The sequence below is a fragment of the Protopterus annectens genome, chromosome 11.part0, assembly GCF_019279795.1.
Source record: "Protopterus annectens isolate FY-2018-M chromosome 11.part0, PAN1.0, whole genome shotgun sequence".
NCBI classification, from domain to species: Eukaryota; Metazoa; Chordata; order Ceratodontiformes; family Protopteridae; genus Protopterus; species Protopterus annectens.
Window position 1 is genome coordinate 10,449,273 of NC_056745.1, and position 23,429 is coordinate 10,472,701.

At 39.3% G+C, this 23,429-nt stretch overlaps 1 protein-coding gene across 1 annotated transcript in view; it reads right to left on the reverse strand.

The window, feature by feature from the left end:
- Nucleotides 1-2,221: 2,221 nt before the first annotated feature.
- The window catches only part of LOC122815118 (zinc finger protein 431-like), a 251,240-nt gene continuing 230,032 nt past the window's right edge, over nt 2,222-23,429 (reverse strand). The window contains exon 4 of the mRNA XM_044087368.1: nt 2,222-6,023. Coding sequence (XP_043943303.1) covers nt 3,574-6,023 — 2,450 coding nt within the window. The 3' untranslated portion in view covers nt 2,222-3,573. The remainder of the gene's footprint in view (nt 6,024-23,429) is intronic.

The window sequence follows — 23,429 nt, forward strand, 5'->3', positions numbered from 1 at the left end:
GTTCTTATAAAACATTTTTGGGACTTCAGTAATTTGCTTGTTTTGTACTTCTGCTTTAAATTTTGGGATAAACACTGATCTGTTTTAAAATTGCGTGCTTCTTTTCCCTCGTATGCCTTTCTGAGAATGTTTGTTTATCCGATCCCTTTCCTTTATTCTCGCTCTACTGGTACTTCTTTCCACAGTTGCTTTACAGTTTTCTCTATTCGATGCTTGCATGGTGACAGTCTTCTTTTTCCATTTCTGCCCTTTATTACTCTGTGATTTTGTGACAACACTTTTATCTGTTATTAGTTTCATTAACCAGAAGTGCATTCGATGATTTTCTGTTACATCTTATAAATCACTCTTAATATTCCCAATTACTGTGTTCATTCAGTTTAACAGTTTTCTAAAATGTGGTGTTTTATTCACTTTCTGAAGTCTCTTCCTTTCATCTACCTTAATATCTGTGTTCATTTCTTTTAAGTCTAGCAGGCCTTCCCTTAGATAATTCTTATCTAGACCGAAAGCATCCTTTGTTCTCATTTTCATGGTCTTTCTTTTGTGGAACAATTCTAACTGGACTTTCATGTGAGTCTCTTGTAGAAGGTTCCATAATTTTACTCTGTCTTCTATACAGGTTTCAGTCTCTGCCCGTCATAGCATTTCATGTGGATTTTTTGACTCATCATGTTGTGGTATTGCCTCCGTCAGAGTCTCTACTCTAAATCCTTCACATCTCGTGGTATTGCCTCTGTCAGAGCCTCTAAATCCTTCACATCTCGTGGTATTGCCTCTGTCAGAGCCTCTAAATCCTTCATATCTCGTGGTATTGCCTCCGTCAGAGTCTCTAAATCCTTCCCATCTCAGTTTGTCTGTCACTTCCATTTCTATTTGCTGCTTTTCTTAGTAAATGTTTTACTTCTCCGTTGTGCCCCACTTCTGTTTTCCTTTTCATTCCTCTACAAAATTGACTACATCTGGATGTCTTTGTCTGTATAGATCTTCAGATATCTTTGGAGCTGCAGAGGTCATTTCAGTTAGTATTACTTTCTTTTTTGAATACATATTACAGCATGTTAGGTCTCGTCTTCTTTCCCAGTTCCAGGCTCGTATCGGGTTTTGTTATTTCCTGGCAGCACATCATTAATCACACCTTTTTTCGGATGATCTGATTCTTTTTATCTCGATATCGTCTTCATTTCATTTGCTCTATTTGACTGCTATTTTTTTAACTTTCAACACTTTCTCTAATGCAGTGACTTTTTTCCTCCTCTTTTTTCTTGCTCTTGCTAAATATCCTTTCTGTTAAACTTCTACATTACATACTGCATACAGTCTCTTTCTTGACATCATCAGTGCACTTTATTGTCTCTATGCCTCTTGTTATGTCTACCAGTTTTTTGCGGGCTGTTTTTCATCTGCCACAGTGGGGCCACCCACAGCATGACCCAGCCCTGTGTTAGGAATGTTTCCATATTCTGAGCTTTCTATACTTCCTTTTCCAGTCCTAAACAAGTAGCGTACGGCACCAGGACCCCACCGGTCAACACGGGAATGTATCGAGAATAAGTTCCAAAATCTTGCTAAACACAATTGGTAAAAAGATACTTCCTCGATGGTTCTTTGTTAACGCACTTTATTGTAAAAACGTTTTCGCTTCCATAACAAAAGAAGCTTCATCAGACAATGAAAACACCAAGCACACTCAATTTAAACATGTAGAAAGGAAATGATGTCATTTCCTTTCAAGTGTACATTCTTTTTGCTATATTTTAAGTACACTTTTTTATATGTATAAAATGATTATTTACAATTCGTATAAAGGTGTACTGAGGTACACAGTCACATAGAATGGTTCAATTTAACAAATTAATAAAACTGTTTGTGTATGTATACACAAATCCGTTAAAAAGAACAATAATAAAACTTAAACTTTATAATAAGGTTTTTTAATACCTTAAAGTTTTTAATAAACCTCTTAAAAAACTATTAATGGACTATTAGTAAAACCGTTGATGAAACTATTCATAAACACAAATCCACTCTTATTTAATGTACAAAGAATCAGCCTCGCCGAAGTTTTAAATATTTTTGAATGGCCGTTAAAAAATGCTACATGACAATGCTAGTTGAATAATCCTGCACAGGTTAGGGTGTTTGAACACTTAATACTGTGTACACCCAAGTACCCTTTCTTAATTTTACTCTAAGGGGTACTAGCCAAAAAAGACGTAAAGGGCATAAGAAGATAAAGGAAAAATATTACCTTAAGTAGCTTTTATATTTCAATACTGCCAGGATATTACATGCTTCGTTTAGCCCTGGATAAGAAAAGGCATTAAGGCGTAATTGCCATTCCAATTCTCTAATCTCAAGTAAAAGAGGTTGTGGTCCACCTCTTATACCTACATTTACACAATCAATACCCATATAGGTAAAACTATGTCCAGTGTGTTTTATGATATGTTTAGAAAGAGCATTGTCGCCCTTTTTGTTTTTAATTGCATAATTATGTTGGTAAACACGGTCCCGTAATCTACGGTCCGTCTTACCAACATAAAATGCTGGGCAACAATTACAAAACGCAAGGTACACCACAGATTTAGTGTTGCAGGTGATTTTGTAGTTGATGGTATATTTAATACCATTAACTGAAAAAGAGTTACCCACTTTTAAGAGCCTGCACAAATTACACATACCGCAAGTAAAAGTGCCATTTTGTCTAGAATAAAAATCTATTGGTTCTTCCCTTGATTGAAGTAACTCTTTCAAGTTGTTACCCCTCTTAAAAACAAAGCAAGGTTGTAAACCCAAAGTTTCAATTAACTGTGAGTTGTTCAAAATAAAGTACCAATTTTTCTTGATGATTGAACAAATGGCATTGATATGTCGGTTATATGTAATAACTAGACTAGACTTGAAATCAACACTAGTTGTTCTTTGTGAGGTACTTGGTTCATCACACACAACTTGAACCTCAGGAATGTTAAACGGTGATGTATAACCTCCCAATTCCAACCCGTATGTAATAGAAGGATCAACTTTCCGTTGTAAAAGAAGGGGTTTATAAAAACCGTTCTCTCTCTTAAGCGAGACTTCATCGATTAAACCATCAATGAACTCGCTAGGGTACCCTCTGTTTAAAAACATGGTCTTAAGATTTAAACACTCAGTATCAAAGGCTTCAATGGTGTTACACATACGGACAGTGTTACACATCCAGTCCTAACATAATTGCCTATGTCAGCAATGTTCACTTTTTAACGCTAGGATCTGTGTGGCCAGTCTTTTTTTTCACCTACCTTTTTTCATGATATATAAATTGCAGCCTATATACCAGTGTCGCCTTGGTGAGGTTTTGTAAAAACAGTGTCCTCCATGTAAAGATATTCACCAAGACCTGAGAGTGAATACTACACCCCTCTCACTGATTACATTTCTCCATTCGGACCTGCAACCTTACTACAATTGGAAGTATCTGGGTGCATTTGCTCCAGACTGGTGCAGTTAAAGTTTGCATATTCTGGCATTTAATGACTCTTATGACTCTCAGTACACACGAGATTACAGTTGGTAGATGTAGCTATTTCACTTATTGCTATGTTTGTCTTTTTTTCTTTGACTGCAATATTTGTTTTTCTTGCTTCGACTTTCTTTACTGTTTGCACTGGAAGATTCCACGTGATCTTCCCCAGCACTGCCCTTTTTCCTTTGACTACAATATCTAGTTTTCTTGCTTCGACTTTCCTTACTGTTGGTGTTGGCTGATCCCACATGTATTCCCTCATGATATCTGAGCTGATCACTCCATTTAAAACTCATGCCACATGTTGCACATTTATATGGAGCTTTGTCGGTATGCTTACGCTCATGAAATATGAGGCTGCTTTTCCATTTAAAAGTCTTGTCACATGTAATACATTTAAATGGTCTCTCCTCAGTGTGGGTTCTTAAATGGTATGTCAGCTCATGCTTCCATACAAAGCTTTTCCCACATGTGGCACATTTAAATGGCATTGTCCCAGCATGGGTTCTCTCATGGTATGTGAGTTGGTTTTTTATTCTAAAACTCAGTCCACATTTTGCACATTTATATGGTTTCTCCCCAGTGTGGATTCTCTCATGGCCTTGGAGTTTGTCCTTCTTTCTAAACCTCAGACCACATGTTGCACATTCATGTGGCCTCTCCCCAGTGTGCTTTCTCTCATGGCTTGTGAGTTGGCTCTTTTCTATAAAACACATGCCACATGTTACACATTTATGTGGCTTCTTCCCAGAGTGAGTTTTCTTATGGTATGCAAAGCTTGTTTTGAGTGCAAAACTCTTGTCACATATTGTACATTTATACTGTTTCTCCCCAGTGTGGGCTTTCTCATGGTCTGTGAGAAAAGACTGCCTCATAAAACTCTTACCACATGCGAGACATTTAAATGGTTCTTGGCCAGTATGCGTTTTCTCGTGGTATGCAAGTTGGTCTTTATGTCTAAAACCAATTCCACATAATGCACACTTATATGGCTTTTCACCAGTATGGATTTTCTCATGGTATGTTAATTTGCCCTTTGCTCTAAAACTCTTGTTGCATGTTGCACATTTATATGGCTTCTCTCCAGTGTGGATTTTCTTGTGGTATTCAAGTGCAGTTTTCCAAAGAAAACACTTGCCGCATGCAACACATTTGTATGGCTTCTCCCCAGTGTGGATTCCAAAATGACGTTTTAATTTATTCTTTGTTCGAAAACTCTTGTTGCACGTTGCACATTTATGTAGCTTCTCTCTATTAAGTTTCTCAAAGTGGGTTTTCTCATGGTAAGTAAGCATGGATTTCCAGGTAAACCTCTTGTCACATGTGACACATTTATGTGGCTTCTCCCCAGTGTGGGCTGGGGTTTTTAGATGATGATTTAGGTTCTTCTTTGTTCTGAAACTTTTGTTACATGTTGCACATTTATATAGCTTCTCTTCCATGTGAATTTTCTTATGGCTTGCAAGCCCTGATTTCCACATGAAACTCTTGCCACATGTAATACATTTAAATGGCTTTTCCTTGGCATGAGTGTTTTCATGGCATGTAAGATACTTCTTGTGTCTAAAACTCAGGCCACGTTTTATGCATTTAAATTGATAATTTCTTTTTAACTTCTTCAAGTGTGTATAGCTTTTCTTATGGCATATTAGTCGGACCACTGTTTGAAAACTCTTGTCACATATTGCACATTTATATAGTTTATCCATTGTGTGGGTTTTCTGATGATATGTGAGAAGGCTCTTCCACTGAAAGCTCTTGCCACATGCTGCACATTTATATGTCTTCTTCTCACTGTGGCTTTTCTCATGGCATGTGAGGCAGCTCTTCCCATGATAACTCTTGTCAGATGATGCAGATTTTTTTTTCCTCTTCTCAATGCTGCCTTTCTCACTAAATGTGACTTGGCTCTTCTTTGTAAAGCTCATATTGTATTCTGAGGGCTTCTTTTCAGTCTGGACTTCACTATAAGATCCTCGCTGGTCCTTCTTTATAAAGCTACTGTCACAAGTATGTGACTTCTCTGTAGTTTGGAAATCCTCTTTACCATCAGAGTGGTCCTTTGGTGTGTAAATTGTGTCACATGCTACAGACGTATAGATTTTTATTATTCCTTGCCTTTCCTTTGATGCCAGGTTCTCTTTATTTTTGCCCTCTTCATGTTTTTCATCAAATGTTTTGGGATTGTTATTGAAGCTATGGATAAGATTTCTACATGAGGCCCTAGTAGCAGTCGAACAACATGTTGCGAGGCTAGTAGAAAATGCAAGACTCTTCTTAAAATCATCACATTCAGATAATCTGTCTACTTTATTAGTTTGCAGATGCGTTTTTACTACATTTTCCTGGCTAAAGGGGCTGTTATGTTCCATATTTCTGCATCTAGTTTGAACCATTTGTTCACTTGTGGAAGACATCTGACCTGTGAAGTTCTTGACAAATTCTGGATTCATGCGTACCCTCTGCAATATAATCTGACATGGGTTTATGCAGTAATGTGCTCCTCTGCAGACTGAAAGAGAAAGTTAATGATTTTTTTTTTTACCAGTAAAGGAGAATTATCTGCAAAGATTATTATTTTGTTTCATGCACAGGTTATGGCACTGTGTAAAATGCAACATCACAAATATTTTTCATTGCCCATTTAATAAAAAAAAAATATATATATGTATACATATATATATATATATATATATATTATTAAATTGTACTATGGTACACAGAAATAAAAGTTTTTTGAATGTAGTATATCAATGACAATACAAGAGATCTTCTTTAATCCTCCTAATGCATATTTTTGCTTTCTTCGGATTGTTCTGATATCAAATACAAAACTTTGTAATAAGTTGTTTATCTCCATTTATGATGCTTGTCAGTTCTGGATGGTTTCCAGTAGTATTTAAGAAATATTTTGTCACATCCTCTATTATTTCATCAACATCATTGACTAGGCAAAAATAAATATGGGTATATATTATAAAGACGAATGCTCAGGTTGTTGAACACCTGAATGTCGACACCTAAACAGCGAAAGCTGAAAACCGCGAACGACCACTTCCATGAATTTTTTCACAGGGAAAAAATTCACTAGGCCGGCGGACAGTAAAACAAACGTTCAACCCTAATCAAGTGGGGGGCTTCGCCCACCACACCCACCGATGTGCGGGAAAAGGGCAAATTCCTGTTAACGACCAAGCACATTTTTTTCCCTGTGAAAACATTCACGGAAGTGTCCGTTCACAGTTTTTAGCTTTCGCTGTTAGCTGCCGACATTTAGGTGTTCGACAACCTGAATGTTCGTCCTTATAAAACAGATCCATAAATATAAAAAGTAATGTGGGAAATGCACGCAAGTTTTTCAAGAGAAGTTTAATGTGGTTTGACAGCTAATAAGATAATGAGATCTTCCGAACTAATTAAATGAAGCAAAATATATACTGAAATACTTCATGAGCACAGACTGAATGGAAGAGCAGGAGTCCACGAACAAGGGTGTATAGAATATATATTATACATAAATATATGCATATGGCTAGAAAGTGTCTGGTCTTACATTCATTACAGCGAATGTTTAATTTGGGCGGTTACTTTGTCAAACTGTCGGTTCTTTGCAGAATGCTGGAGTTTCTTTTGTGGAACTGCTATACAGTGGGAAGGGAGATTTTTTTCCTTTCCATACAGTTTTGGGATCTCAGAGTTGGTATATATAATTAGCAAGAAGTGTTGGTGGGTCATGCAGCCCTCACACTATCACACTACAAAATAACTTTTTTTTTTAATTTTGCGTGCACTGAGGTTAGTGCTTAGTGCATACATACAGGTGTATCGATTTACTGAGTTTGACCATGTAGCACATGCCAGAGTAGTGGGTAGGAAAATGTTTCCCAAAGACTGGAAGAGAGAAGATGTAATTTCCTTTTATAGCAAGGGAAAAAAAGATAGAAGATGAAAGCCACCAATCTCTTAGTTTGTTTTCAGATAGACAGAAATTCATCATCTCAAAGTCAAGTATGTGAATTGCAACAAAATGAATGACTGCAACTCAGACCAACCGTAAGACGTTCTTATCAGGTATGTGTAACAGTAGATAAGCAGGGCAGAACAACAGAATGAACTGCAGAGATGGCTTCATGGTTACATACTAGGCAGGCTATCAAACAGGGCATTTGGAACATAGCCAGAGTAAATCGCACTGTTTGCTGTCCATATTCGCAAGGGCCAAGGTGCTACAACCAGGGCAAACTTATTTCCAAGTCACTCATCCATGTTTAACTTGAAGAGTGTTAGGCAGCGACTCCGTTTGGCACAAGGGGGATGTTCTATTCCAGGGAAAGGAGATTCCCGGCATGCGCTCTATCTGGTCAGCACATATTGTTTATGTCATAACGATGCTTCAGGTCTCTGGTATGGGTATTTGTAACGTTACTTGTTTTACAAACACGCAAGAGTTCTAGCAAGACAGAGTTATTTGTGGCCTTTAATGCCAGGCAGAGTTCACCATGTAGCAGCATTTAGGAAATGTAAAAGAGGTATGGCTTTTAATCAATTGGCATAGTTAAGTGAGCTAAGATTTTCTTAGTGAGAAAGTACTGGAGTTTCTCAAGATGAGTGATATGTTCATAAAGACACATGGTAACGAAGGCAATGCATTCTAGAATGCATCTGGTAAAGAAGGAGTTCAAGATGAGTGACAGGTTCTTAAAGACACATGGTAACGAAGGCAATGCATTCTAGAATGCATCTGGTAAAGAAGGAGTTCAAGATGAGTGACATGTTCGTAAAGACACATGGTAACAAAGGCAATGCATTCTAAAATGCATCTGGTAAAGAAGGCGCTCAAGATGAGTGACATGTTCATAAAGACACATGGTAATGAAGGCAATGCATTCTAGAATGCATCTGGTAAAGAAGGAGTTCAAGATGAGTGACATGTTCGTAAAGACACATGGTAACGAAGGCAATGCGTTCTAGAATGCATCTGGTAAAGAAGGAGTTTAAGATGAGTGACATGTTCGTAAAGACACATGGTAACGAAGGCAATGCATTCTAGAATGCATCTGGTAAAGGAGTTCAAGATGAGTGACATGTTCATAAAGGCACATGGTAACGAAGGCAATGTGTTCTAGAATGCATCTGGTAAAGAAGGAGTTCAAGATGAGTGACATGTTCGTAAAGACACATGGTAACGAAGGCAGTGCATTCCAGAATGCATCTGGTAAAGAAGGAGTTCAAGATGAGTGACAGGTTCTTAAAGACACATGGTAATGAAGGCGATGCATTCTAGAATGCATCTGGTAAAGAAGGAGTTCAAGATGAGTGACATGTTCGTAAAGACACATGGTAACGAAGGCAATGCATTCTAGAATGCATCTGGTAAAGGAGTTCAAGATGAGTGACATGTTCATAAAGACACATGGTAACGAAGACAATGTGTTCCAGAATGCATCTGGTAAAGAAGGAGTTCAAGATGAGTGACATGTTCGTAAAGACACATGGTAACGAAGACAATGTGTTCCAGAATGCATCTGGTAAAGAAGGAGTTCAAGATGAGTGACATGTTCGTAAAGACACATGGTAACGAAGGCTATGCATTCTAGAATGCATCTGATAAAGAAGGAGTTCAAGATGAGTGACATGTTCATAAAGACACATGGTAACGAAGGCAATGCGTTCTAGAATGCATCTGGTAAAGAAGGAGTTTAAGATGAGTGACATGTTCATAAAGGCACATGGTAATGAAGGCAATGCATTCTATAATGCATCTGGTAAAGAAGGAGTTCAAGATGAGTGACATGTTCGTAAAGACACATGGTAACGAAGGCAATGCATTCTAGAATGCATCTGGTAAAGAAGGAGTTCAAGATGAGTGACAGGTTCTTAAAGACACATGGTAACGAAGGCAATGCGTTCTAGAATGCATCTGGTAAAGAAGGAGTTTAAGATGAGTGACATGTTCATAAAGACACATGGTAATGAAGGCAATGCATTCTAGAATGGATCTGGTAATGGAGTTCAAGATGAGTGACATGTTCGTAAAGACACATGGTAACGAAGGCAATGTGTTCTAGAATGCATCTGGTAAAGAAGGAGTAAAATGAAATGATGTTATTATATCTAGAAGACATCATACCTTTGGTAATCAGCTAGGCAAGTTACTGCGAGTTCCTAACCACAGTAGACACTGGTGACTAAATCCCTAATAATAGTATCCATCTTAACAGGGGTGCTGTTTATGTAGAAGGTGCAATGTGCTCATGTTTCCCAAACTAGGCGGTACTATACCTTTTGGCATTTAGTCTTAGACCGTAAGTTCTGGCACAATAGGAGCATGTGGGTAAGGCCTTTTTGGGGGACGTGACTGCCTTCAGGACAATTTATGATAGTTCCAAGCTTGCAGTTCTCAACAAATCTGACCAAGCAAAGGCCATTGGCAAGGCCTTGATATCACTAATGTGCACGCTTGATAGCAGCACAGCACAGAGTCCTGTTGATCACTTCCAGCAAAAACCTTTTTGAAGACTGCAGCCCCTGACCCTGACTACATGGGTTCTGTCAGTGAACCAGTTTGTTATCCAGTGGGTTATATATAGGTTAGCTTTTCAATAATTCCTGAATGTGAGATAGTATTGAAAGCCTTTGCCAAAACTATATGTGTAGAGATTTTCCCACATCTAGTGCTTTGGCAACTTTTTAAAAGTATTGCAGTTAAATAAGCAGACTTGGCCTTTTCCGAATCCACACTAGTTTGGTTTGACGAAGTGTGTGCTTCCAGCATTTCTTAATTATGAAGTCTGTAATGTCACATGCTATTACACTGCAAATGACTCTGATAAGGCTAATTGTTCTAAATTCACTGGGATCCATAGTGGGGTTTACTCAGCCTGTTAAAAAAAAGTGGACCTAGAGCAGCAGCATTGGAGAAACCGTATCTAAACAGTGGATGGCTACCAGCAGAATACCAAGAGGGAGTGGACAGGCTGATCCTTATCAGTAATGATGAAAGTGACCAAAGAGAGCCCAGAGCTAGAAGTGTGCCTGTTATACTGATGATGAAATCATACCCAAACATTATGGAATACAATAGGGAAGGGCATTCTAACACTTCCATTTGTGAGAATTTGCCTCATCTGACTGACAGCCATCATTCCACATACAGCAGGGTGACAGCCAGCCAAAATGGCCTGTCACTGAGGTAACCATCAGAAGTTGTGTGGGTTTTGTAGCCCTAGCCCCACTGCGCTTATTTAATAACACACTCAGGGTTCAGTAGGAGAGTGGCATCTGCTTCCACAAGTGGCATAACCCCTTACGGTTGCTTTGCTTACATGAAGCCAATGGGGCCTCTGGTCTCCACTAAGGATTCAGCCATGGAAGCATGAACCTTTCACATGCAGTCCCACATCCTCCCACTCAGGTAGCCTGAAATTCTCTGCCATACAAGCGCTAGAAACAGCATTGTTTACTTACTGAACTAATCTCATCTGTGTCATAATCAGAGAACTTTATCCAGTTAAACCACAGAACTGGCATGCACTTCTTAATACTAAAGAAACAGGAAAAAAGACAGCTTAAATTTCAAAGGTTCATAGGTGTGTACTAGGCTAATGGCCCTGGGGCCTTCACAAGCCTTGCCCCCAGGATTACCCTGGCACTGTGCCACTCAACCTTAGTTCCCAGTGCCTGTGTTGAGTAAAGCCACTGGAGTGATCACTGGGGTGAATTTTCTATTTTCCATCCACTCATAAAGATTTCTCTTGAAGAGGGCCAGTGAGATGCTCTGCTTGACATGTATGGGAAGTCTATTCCATAGCATGGGCAGTCTCTGGGTTATGAACCTGTCCCTCCAGCATGTTCTGTTGATTGTGGTAATGAGGTTGAGGTCTCTGGAGCATGTGGTGTAGAGGGATAGGGATTTCTTTAGATGTAGCATTTCTAACAGAGCTGGGCCAGACTTCTAAGTAGGCGATATGAGACAGAGAATAGTTGAAGTTTTTTAGTCTGTCCATATAGGACAAGTGTTTAAGGCCTAGGATCCTCTTTGTGAGGTACTTTTGTGGCCTTTCCAGTAGTTGCAGGTGTCTAGTGAGGTACATTCCAAATGGGGCACTGTACTCAATGATTGGCCTAATGAGGGAAGAGTAGAGGGAGACAGTGACCTCTTTCTTCCTTGATGCAAAACCCTTAGTAATGAGATGTCCGACACAGAAGGACTGTCTGACTACAGTGGCAATGTGGTGGTCAAAAGACAGGTTGCTGTCAACCTATGTTCCCAGACCTGTTATAACGCCTTCATGCAAAACTAGTCTCGTTAACAAGAGCCCAGGACAGTGAGGAGAAAAAAGAACAGAGCTGGAAATAAGACTATATCAGTTATATCAGACTGCTCATATCGACTGCTTACCTTTAGGTAATCTGTGAGAAAGGATTCTGGGATACAATGGTACACAGGAAGATGGAAGATGATGTGGTTTGTCATCATTATAAACTCGGCACTTAATATCCGCATGTAGGGAGTTAGAGAGAAAAGTCAAAGTCTCCTAAACCACAGATTTTACATCTGCAAGCCTTGTACGAATTCCCTCTTGTTTGTTACACACATTCCTAACTTAACGAAGCAGTATTATTCTTCAATTCTACTTTTCTTTCCATTCTGAATAAACATGCTCCTGAGCGTACCATTAGAATGAGGTCAAATACAGCCCCATGGCTCTCAAATGAAACTAAGAAACTTATCCTCTCTAAAAACAAGGTTTGGGCCAAATGGAGGTGCCATAGAATCAACTCTGATTTCCTTCATTTTCGTCAACTAAGAAACCTAACCAAAAAAGCTATAATAAATGACAAAAGAAAGTTCTACTGTGAACTACAAGAAACCCATTTTAATAAACCAAAACAATTTTGGTCTTCTATCAATAGACTCCTTTCTCCAGGTACAGCCAAAACTCCCTCCCCACTAAATGCTGACCCAGACACCCCTGACCAAACTGCCAATGCTTTTAACTCCTTCTTTACTGAAACCATTCAATCTCTTGCAAGTCAACTGAACACTAATAACTTCTACCCTCCAAACATTCTAGCAAACTCTTCCTACAACTTCTCTCTACAACCTGTCTCTACCTCTTTCATCCACCAACTTATCCTCAAACTGAAACCTTGTACCCCCTCTGCTGACAAGCTTCCCTCCCTTTTTCTGCAAAAGGCTGCCAAAGAAATTGCCTACCCAATAACTATACTTATAAATAGAACCATCCAAGAAGGAACTATCCCTGACATCTGGAAAGTCTCTCATATTATCCCACTACACAAAGGCGGTAACTCTATCGACTATTCTAACTTTAGACCAATTGCACTTCTCTCACCTTTAGCAAAGATTATGGAGAAGTGTATTCATCAGCAACTTGTTCAATATCTCTCCCTACACAATATTATAGCTAACTGTCAACATGGTTTTAGACCCCACCATAGCACCACCACTGCCCTCCTTTCCTTTGTTGATACTATCAAGCAATTGCAATAATAACCTTTTCTCTTCTGCTCTATTCATCGACCTGTCAAAAGCTTTTGACATGGTTAACCACTCTTCTTTAATTAATATTCTGGAATCCCTCTCATTTGATAAACTTTCCATAAAATGGTTTAGTTCATATCTCTGCAACAGACAACAAGCCGTTCTTTGGGACAACCACATCTCCTCCTTATTGCCCATTTCTATTGGAGTCCCTCAGGGCTCTATTCTCGGCCCATTTCTCTTCTCTCTCTTTATTAATGATCTCCACTCTGTTATTCCGCAAGCCACCTGCATTCAATACGCTGATGACTCCACAATTATTTGCTCAGCATCCTCCTCTTCTAACCTAATCTCACTAACCCAAAATATCTTCAACACAGTGGAAACATGGTTTCCTAGACGATACCTCCTCCTGAATGCTAAAAAAACTAAACTTCTCCTCTTCACCCCCACCACTCGTACCTCCCCACTACATTTTACCATCCTGTCTAACAACAATACTGTCATCTCTCCAGACTCTACAACTAAACTGCTTGGAATAACCATTGATAACAATCTCCCTTTTGATCAACACATCAACAACACCATCAAATCTGTAAACAGAAAGATGGGATCCTTATACCGGATCAAACCATTTTTCACCCCATCAGCTAGAGCTACTATTGCCCACTCCCATCTTATATCCACTCTCTTTTATGCCTCTCCTATCTTCACTAACCTCAAGAAATCTAACCTAAACAAACTAGCAACTTGCTACAATAACATTGCTCGCTTCGCCACTGGCAACCCCTTCAGAACCCATCACTGCCTTAATTTGAAACTTCTAGGCTGGCTAGAACTACAGAACTATCTTACACTCACACAACTCTCTATTGCCCACAAAATTTTGTACCAACCTGATAACACCCCTATTCTTTCACAGCTTTTACCCCGTTATAACAATCTTACCTCCCTTCGCTCCTCTTCTAAACTCTTGACCAAACCCATAAAAGCTCACAACTTAGCTGGTGACTCACTATTCACTAATACTGCAGGCCGAGTATGGAATTTACTACCTAGGGATATAACACTAATCATATCCCTACCCCTCTTCAAACAACAAATCAAACTGTACTTCCAAAATCACTGGCTTTGCTCATGTAGTACACCTGACTAACTTCTCTCCCCCCTCTCCTGACCTTTAACCTCACCTTGTGCTTAATATCCAGCATATACCTTTCCTTTCCCTTAAAGCCACTCTATGTTCTGACCTATTTCTCTTACCTCTCCCATATCCTCATGTTTGTCTTTTTTTTCTCTCATTTCTTGACTTCTATCTCTTCCCCCTCTTCTTACATTACTTTTTTTTCCTCCTTCTCCTCCCACTTTCTTTTTTTATTTCTTATTGTAGTAGGAGCCATATGGCATAGCCTGTTTGTAATTAGTAAGAAGCCCTTGACACTGTCCTATCTCTAGTCAGGACTTTTAATGATGGTGTGCCTTACTTTTTGTGACTTTTATCACCTAGTTTATTATTATCAATTTGTATTTGTTTTATTACTAATGTTGTCTTACTTTTATTCTATGTGTTTATTAATAGTATGTCTCTTTGTTATGTTCTATGTGGAGCTTTTCTCCCCGGGCCTCTACTGAAAATGGAAATATATCCAGCTAGACTAGCCCGGTCAACAAATGTAAAATAAAATAAAAAAATAAATAGAGGCATATGAAAGTAAGTTAACAAAAAGTGTAGTCTTTACTAAAAGATATATGAAGGAAAGGAGAATACAACATATAATTCTGAGAAGGATGTTGATTGAGCCAAAAAGCTCCTTAAATTATGGTTTTACAGTGGAAACTGTATTTCTGAAAAGAAATGCACTAATTAACACAAGAGGACACAGTAAGAAGAGGTGCAGGGGATGGCTTGGGGGGTACAAGGCAGTATTTGTTTACAGAAAGAGATGTGAACAATTAAAACGGGATCTTGAAATCACATAGAATTCAAGAACTGTGACAGAACTTAGGAATGTATGTAACAAACAAGAGGGAATTCGTACAAGGCTTGCAGATGTAAAATCTGTGGTTTAGGAGACTTTGACTTTTCTCTAATAAGGACATGAATGCACAAACAAGATGCCTCAAACGATATATACCTGCTAACTAAATTTACCTTTAACTGGTCATCCCATAAGTAAAAGTCCACTGGGAACCAAACAATATAAAATATTTTAAGAAATATTTTACTGGTGAGGACACTACTTACTGCAGGAATGATTATAAAATAATAGTTAAGTTATTGAAATACTACTGACTACTGATCTTCTATAACAAAGGAATTTAACACAGAAGCAGAGTAAAACACTGTCTCTAAGGCCCAACAGTGATTGTGCAACCAATCTTATCATCTCTTGAAGACATTTCTTAAATGACAGTGTCTCCTCTGTATTGGTCCACATAACTTGGAATTCATTGACATCACTGAAGTACAGATATCAGAATATGTTACCAAATCAGAGTGCTAAATGTCCTAATGGCAGGGATGCCTTCCACTGTAGGAAACCAGAACTAATAAAATGAATGCACCACTTGTTTCCTAATTCAGAATGTACCATCATGTTTAGCATTGGTACAGTGAGCAGCATTTTGTCTCCCAGATGTTAATCCCCCCCAATTCAGAATGTACCATCATGTTTAGCATTGGTACAGTGAGCAGCATTTTGTCTCCCAGATGTTAATCACCCCCATTTCAGAATGTACCATCATGTTTAGCATTGGTACAGTGAGCAGCATTTTGTCTCCCAGATGTTAATCACCCCCAATTCAGAATGTACCATCATGTTTAGCATTGGTACAGTGAGCAGCATTTTATCTCCCAGATGTTAATCACCTTACTTTAATTTCAATCTGGTCTTCACTTGGCCTTCATGACTTACTGCAAAGGCATGGGACACTTTCCAAGGACATGCCCCATTTTGGTCAGCTGTACATTACCATGTCTTACCCATAGCTCTAAAGTGACTCCTTACTTCCCCCCAGCTCCCCATCTTTCCCATCTGAATTTAAATCAGTTTCATAAATAGATATGTAAAGTCTGAATACAGTAATGTTCTTAGGTTCATAGGTGATTACTAGGATAACACCCCCAGGGGGGCTTTTTAAGCCTGGCCATGCTTCTGAAATGTATTCTTGCACCTTTATTTAATACCCAAGTGAAATCCAGAATGAAATGTGCCACTTAACTCTGGAAGACTACAAGATCTAAACCCACTAAAGCCACTGGTACAGATACTGAAGAGATTCACAAATGGAATACAAGGTCTATAGTATCTCTCACATTATGAGACGCTAAGGCAGCTACACATATACACATATTGAAATATCTCATTCTTATTAATGGAGGACTCATTTTTTTTTTAATTTCCTAAGACAGACTTGAGACATTACAGTTGCGTAAATATTTAATGCTTTCTAGTTCTGAGGCACATAGACTAGGATTACTACACATTTCCTGGTAGGTCATGAAAGATGCCATAGCGGTATGTATTTGTACTCAAAATGTTATCATCTGCAGTTACAGTCTGTACAAAGTTACTGTGCTTTAATATCTTAAAGTTATTGGCTTAGAAGTGTGAAAACATTGGACCCTATTCTGTATAATTTGCTCAGACTTTGGCTTCCAGAACTGAATTTTCAAATGAATGGAAGGTTGTGGTATTCTTTAAATGTTTAAATAGTTCTGATTTTTTTAGCATACTTTCTATTTCTTTTATCTTCAGTGTTTATTATGGCACTTGGGATTTTTCTATTTTTTAGTAGTAAATGATGTCAGACTTATAGTGTCTTCAGACATGAATTAATTAAATGCAGCTCACCTTATGTCTAAATGCATGTGTCTAGACCGCGTCTCACCTTATGTCTACAGGCATGTGTCTAGACTGTGTCTCACCTTATGCCTAAGGACATATGTCTAGACTGTGTCGCAACTTATGTATAAGGGCATATGTCTAGACTGTGTCGCACGTTCTATATAAGGGCATGTGTCTAGACTGTGTCTCACCTTATGTATAAGGGCATGTGTCTAGACTGTGTCTCACCTTATATCTAAACGCATGTGTCTAGACTGTGGCGCACCTTATGTCTAAGGGCATATGTCAAGATTGTGTCTCACCTTATGTCTAAACACGTGTCTAGACTGTGTCTCACCTTATGTCTACGGGCATGTGTCTAGACTGTGTCGCACCTTATATATAAGGGCATGTGTCTAGACTGTGTCTCACCTTATGTATAAGGGCATGTGTCTAGACTGTGATGCACCTTATGTCTACGAGCATGTGTCAAGATTGTATCACACCTTGTGTCTAAGGGCATCATTCTAGACTGTGTCGCACCTTATGTCTAAGGGCATGTGTCTAGACTGTGTCTCACCTTATGTCTAAGATCATGTGTCTAGATTGTGTCTCACCTTATGTCTAAGGGCATGTGTCAAGATTGTGTCTCACCTTATGTCTAATGGCATATTTCTAGACTGCATCTCACCTTATGTATAAGGGCATGTGTCTAGATTGGGTCTCACCTTATGTCTAAGATCATGTGTGTAGATTGTGTCTCACCTTATGTCTAAGGGCATGTGTCTAGATTTTGTCTAACCTTATGTTCAAGGGTATGTGTCAAGACTACATCTCACCTTATGCCTAATGTCATTGTCTAGACTGCGTCTCACCTTATGTCTAAGGGCATGTGTCTAGATTGTGTCTCACCTTATGTCTAACGGCATGTGTCTAGAATGTGTCTCACCGTATGTCTAAAGGCATATTTCTAGACTGTCTCTCACCTTATGTCTAAGGGCATCATTCTAGTCTGCATCTCATCTTATGTCTTAGGGCAAGTGTCTTGATTGTGTCTCACCTTATACCTAAGGGCATGTGCCTAGACAGTGTCTTACCTTATGTCTAAGGGCATGTGTCTAGATTTTATCTCATCTTATGTCTAAGGGCACATGCTAGATTGTGTTCCACCTTATGAAAAAGGGAATGTTTCTAGACTGTGTCTCATCTCAACACTTTCTTCATCGATATTATCAAATCCTTAGCTAACCAACAAACTGCCACCTACTCCCCTACAACAGGTTCCATTCCGAAGACTATGTCCTCCTTTAACCTACAACCTGTTCCCACGTCCTATATTTGATCCTTACTGAAGAAATTAAAGCCAACCACCCTCTCTGCAGATCTTCTTCCAGCTGACTATTTACAAAAAGCTGCAGATGTCATAGCCTATCCCATCTCAATATTAATTAATCGTACCATAACAGAATCTGTAATCCCCTCTATATGGAATATCTCCTATGTAATCCCTCTCCACAAAGGTGGCCCATCCACTGACCTGTCAAATTATAGGCCAATAGCCATATTATCACCACTGGCCAAAATCATGGAAAAATGTATTCACAAACAACTTGTACACTACCTAACCCATAACAATCTTCTATCTAGTTCACAACATGGTTTCAGGCCCAATCATAGTACCACTACTGCCCTACTCTCCTTCACGGACACCATAAACCATAACCGGAATAACAAAAAAATATCGTCAGCACTCTTTTTGGACCTATCAAAGGCCTTTGATATGGTCAACCACCAATTACTGCAAGATACCCTAAAAACTCTCTACCTAGATAATAAAGCCTTGGATTGGTTTCATGCCTACCTCTCTAATAGGCAACAAGCTGTACTCTGGCATAATAAGCTCTCCAGCCTCCTACCCAACACCATAGGGGTCCCCCAAGGTTCCATACTGGGACCTCTTCTCTTTTCCATTTTTATTAATGATCTCTACAAAGTCATCCCTGAGACCTCTTGTATTCAATATGCAGATGACTCAACATTAATCTGCTCAGACAAATCGCCAGTTAATCTACTTTCCAAAACCCAAGCCTGTTTCACTGCAGTTGAGAACTGGCTGCTAGGACGCAAATTGATTCTCAACCCAAAAAAAAACAAACTTCTACTCTTCCATCATACTCATAAATCTACTCCCATACCCTTTACTGTACAATCCAATAACGGGACTACTCTCCCGACTTCCATACCAAACTACTAGGCGTTACCATAGACAATAAACTTAGATTTGACATACACATCAATCAAACTATTAAAGCTGTAAATAAGAAACTAGGGTCCCTATATAGAATAAAACCCTTTCTGTCTCCTATGGCAAAAGTGGCCATTGCCCGCTCACATCTTCTATCTACCCTATTATATGCTTCCCCTATACTCACTAACCTTAACAAAACTGAACTAAATAAACTCTCATGTTGTTACAATCATATTGCAAGATTTGCTACTGGCATGCCCTATAAAACCCATCACTGTACCAACCTACATAACCTAGGTTGGATTGAACTACCAAATATACTCCAGCAAAACCAACTAATAGTAGCATTTAAAATTCTCAATCAACCTGACAACATCCCTGCACTGAGTGAGTTACTATTCTAATCTAAATAGTCTGCGCTCATCAAACAGGTTACTTGTACAAACAGTCAAATCCCATAACTCACGGGGCGACTCTCTGTTTTCCAATGCCATCGGTAAAATATGGAACTCCCTTCCTCCTCACCTCACCAATATCACCTCCCAAAATACATTTAAGGAAGGCCTCTTCTCCCACGTTACATCCCATTGGCTCTGCCAGTGCTCAACACCAGGCTAACCCCACTTTCTCAATTCCTATACCAATGATGGACTACCTAATGTATAAAAAAAAAACATGTTCTCTCTCTGATTCCATCATTAATAAGGAGTTTCTCTAAATGTATTTGTATATCCTACAATGTCTTATTTCTCTTTTGTATTAATTATCTATGAAATGATAGGTAGCCTGCCTAATATGAATGTAACTGTTGTTATTTTGGAGCTTTTCTCCCCGGGCCTCCGCTGAAAATGGACATATATCCAGTCAGATTACCCCGGTCAACAAATGTGAAATAAAATAAAATAAAATAAATCTTATGTCTAAGGGCATGTTTCTAGGTTATGTCTCACTTTATGACTAAGGGCATATGTCTAGATTGTGTCTCACCTTCTGTCTAAAGGCATGTGTCTAAATTTCATCTCACCTTATGTCTAAGGGCTTGTGTCTTGACTGTGTCTCATGTAATGTCTAAGGGCATGTGTCTAGATTGCGTCTCACCTGATGTCTTAGATCATGTGCCTAGATTGTGTCTCACCTTATGTCTAAAGGCATGCGTCTAACTTCATCTCATCTTATGTGTAAGAGCATTTGTCTAGATTGTGTCTCACCATATGTCTAAGGGCATGTGTCTAGATTGTGTTTCACCTTATGTCTAAGGGCATGTGTCTAGATTGTGTCTCACCTTACATCTAAAGGCACGTGCCTAGACTGAATCTCACCTTATGTCTAAGGGCATGTATTTAGACGCATCTGACATTATGTCTAAAGGCATGTGTCTAAACTGTGTCTCACTGAATGTCGAAGGGCATGTGTCTAGACTGTGCCTCACCTTATGTCTAAAGGCATGCGTCAAGACTTTGTATCACTTTGCATCTAAGGGCATGTGTCTAAACTGCATCTCACTTTATGTCTAAGGGCACGTGTCTAGACTGCATCTGGGTCTATATTATATCCTCGAACACTTAAAAAAGCGAACACTGATTGATCAAACTTATTTTTGCGAAACTGCAAAATATCGAAGCAGCAGAAACTCAAATTTTTTCCTAGGGAAAGAATTCGGTTGTCTGTTTCTGTTGCTTCGGTATTTTCAGTGTTATGGTGGAAAGTTACCGGTCGAATTCAGGTAAGTGTGCAATTGTGTGGATGTGAGTGTTAGGGTGATTTAGGTGAGTTACGGTTAGGGCTCGGGTTAGGTGTGTGTGCGATTGAGTGGACATGAGGGTTAGGGCGGATTTAAGTGAGTTAGGGTTAGGGAGCGGGTGAGATGAGTGTGCGATAGTGACAGACCTTAGGGTTAGGGTTTGGGTTAAGGTAAGTGGGTAGTTAGTGGTGTGTGCATAGTTTTGTGTAGGGTTAGGTATCAGATTTTAGGTGTATGTGTGTGGCTTTCTGTTTGTTTGGTGTGCTTGTGTTGTGTGTATATGTTTTGGATCAGCGATTTTTTTCCCTGGGAAAAAAATCGGTGATCTGACAGTTCGAGATTGTAAGCTTTCGCTTAAATTAGGTCGATCAATCAGCGTTCACTTTTTTAAGTGTTCGATGATATAATATAGACCCACTGCGTCTCACCTTATGTCTAATGGCATGTGTCTAGATTGTGTCTCACCTTATGTCCAAGGGCATGTGCCACGGTTGCATCTCACCTAATATCTAAGGACATATGTCTAGATTACATCTCATCTTAATGTCTAAGGACATGTGTCCAGATTGTGTCTCACCTTATGTCTAATGGCATCTTTCTAGACTGTGTCTCACCTTCTGTCTAAGGGCATGTGTCTAGATTGTGCCTCAGCTTATGTCTAAGGACATGTGTCTAGATTGTGCCTCACCTTATGTCTAAGGGTATGTTTCTAGATTGCAGCTTACCGTATGTCTAAAGGCATGTGTCTAGATAGCATCTCACCTTATTTCTAAGGCCATGTGTCAAGACTGCATCTCATCTTATGTCTAAGGGCATGTTTCTAGACTGCATCTCACCTTATGTCTAAGGGAATGTGTCAAGATTGCGTCTCATCTTATGTCTAAGGGCATGTGTCTAGACTGCATCTCACCTTATGTCTAAGGGCATGTATCTAGATTGTGCCTCACCTTATATCCAAGACATGTGTCTTGATTGTGTCTCATCTTATGTCTAAGGACATCTTTCTAGACTGTGTCTCACCTTATGTCTAAGGGCATGTGTCTAGACAGTGTCTCACCTTATGTCTAAGGGCATCTTTCTAGACTGTGTCTCACCTTATGTCTAAGGGCATGTGTCTAGATGGTGTCTCACCTTATATCAAAGGGCATGGGTCTAGACAGTGTCTCACCTTATGTCTAAGGGCATGTGTCTAGAATGTGTCTCACCTTATGTCTGAAGGCATATTTCTAGACTGCATCTCACCTTATGTATAAGGGCATGTGTCTAGATTGTGTCTCACCTTATGTCTAAGGGCACATGCTAGATTGTGTTCCACCTTATGTCTAAGGGAATGTTTCTAGATTTTGTCTCATCTTATGTCTAAGGGCATGTTTCTAGGTTATGTCTCACTTTATGACTAAGGGTATATGTCTAGATTGTGTCTCACCTTCTGTCTAAAGGCATGTGTCTAAATTTCATCTCACCTTATGTCTAAGGGCTTGTGTCTTGACTGTGTCTCATGTAATGTCTAAGGGCATGTGTCTAGATTGCGTCTCACCTGATGTCTAAGATCATGTGCCTAGATTGTGTCTCACCTTATGTCTAAAGGCATGCGTCTAACTTCATCTCATCTTATGTGTAAGAGCATTTGTTTAGATTGTGTCTCACCATATGTCTAAGGGCATGTGTCTAGATTGTGTTTCACCTTATGTCTAAGGGCTTGTGTCTAGATTGTGTCTCACCTTACATCTAAGGGCATGTGCCTAGATTGAATCTCACCTTATGTCTAAGGGCATGTATTTAGACACATCTGACATTATGTCTAATGGCATGTGTCTAAACTGTGTCTCACTGAATGTCTAAGGGCATGTGTCTAGACTGTGCCTCACCTTATGTCTAAAGGCATGCGTCAAGACTTTGTATCACTTTGCATCTAAGGGCACGTGTCTAAACTGCATCTCACCTTATGTCTAAGGGCATGTGTCTAGACTGCGTCTGGGTCTAGATTACATCCTCGAATGCTTAAAAAAGCGAACACTGATTGATCGAACTTATTTTCGCGAAACTGCAAAATATCGAAGCAGCAGAAACTCAAATTTTTTCCTAGGGAAAGAATTTGGTTGTCCGTTTCTGTTGCTTCGGTATTTTCAGTGTTATGGTGGAATGTTACCGGTCGGATTCAGGTACGTGTGCGATTGTGTGGATGTGAGTGTTAGGGTGATTTAGGTGAGTTACGGTTAGGGCTCGGGTTAGGTGTGTGTGCGATTGAGTGGACATGAGGGTTAGGGCGGATTTAAGTGAGTTAGGGTTAGGGAGCGGGTGAGATGAGTGTGCGATAGTGACAGACCTTAGGGTTAGGGTTTGGGTTAAGGTAAGTGGGTAGTTAGTGGTGTGTGCATAGTTTTGTGTAGGGTTAGGTATCAGATTTTAGGTGTATGTGTGTGGCTTTCTGTTTGTTTGATGTGCTTGTGTTGTGTGTATGCGTTTTGGATCAGCGATTTTTTTCCCTGGGAAAAAAATCGGTGATCTGACAGTTCCAGATTGTAAGCTTTCGCTTAAATTAGGTCGATCAATCAGCGTTCACTTTTTTAAGCATTCGATGATATAATATAGAC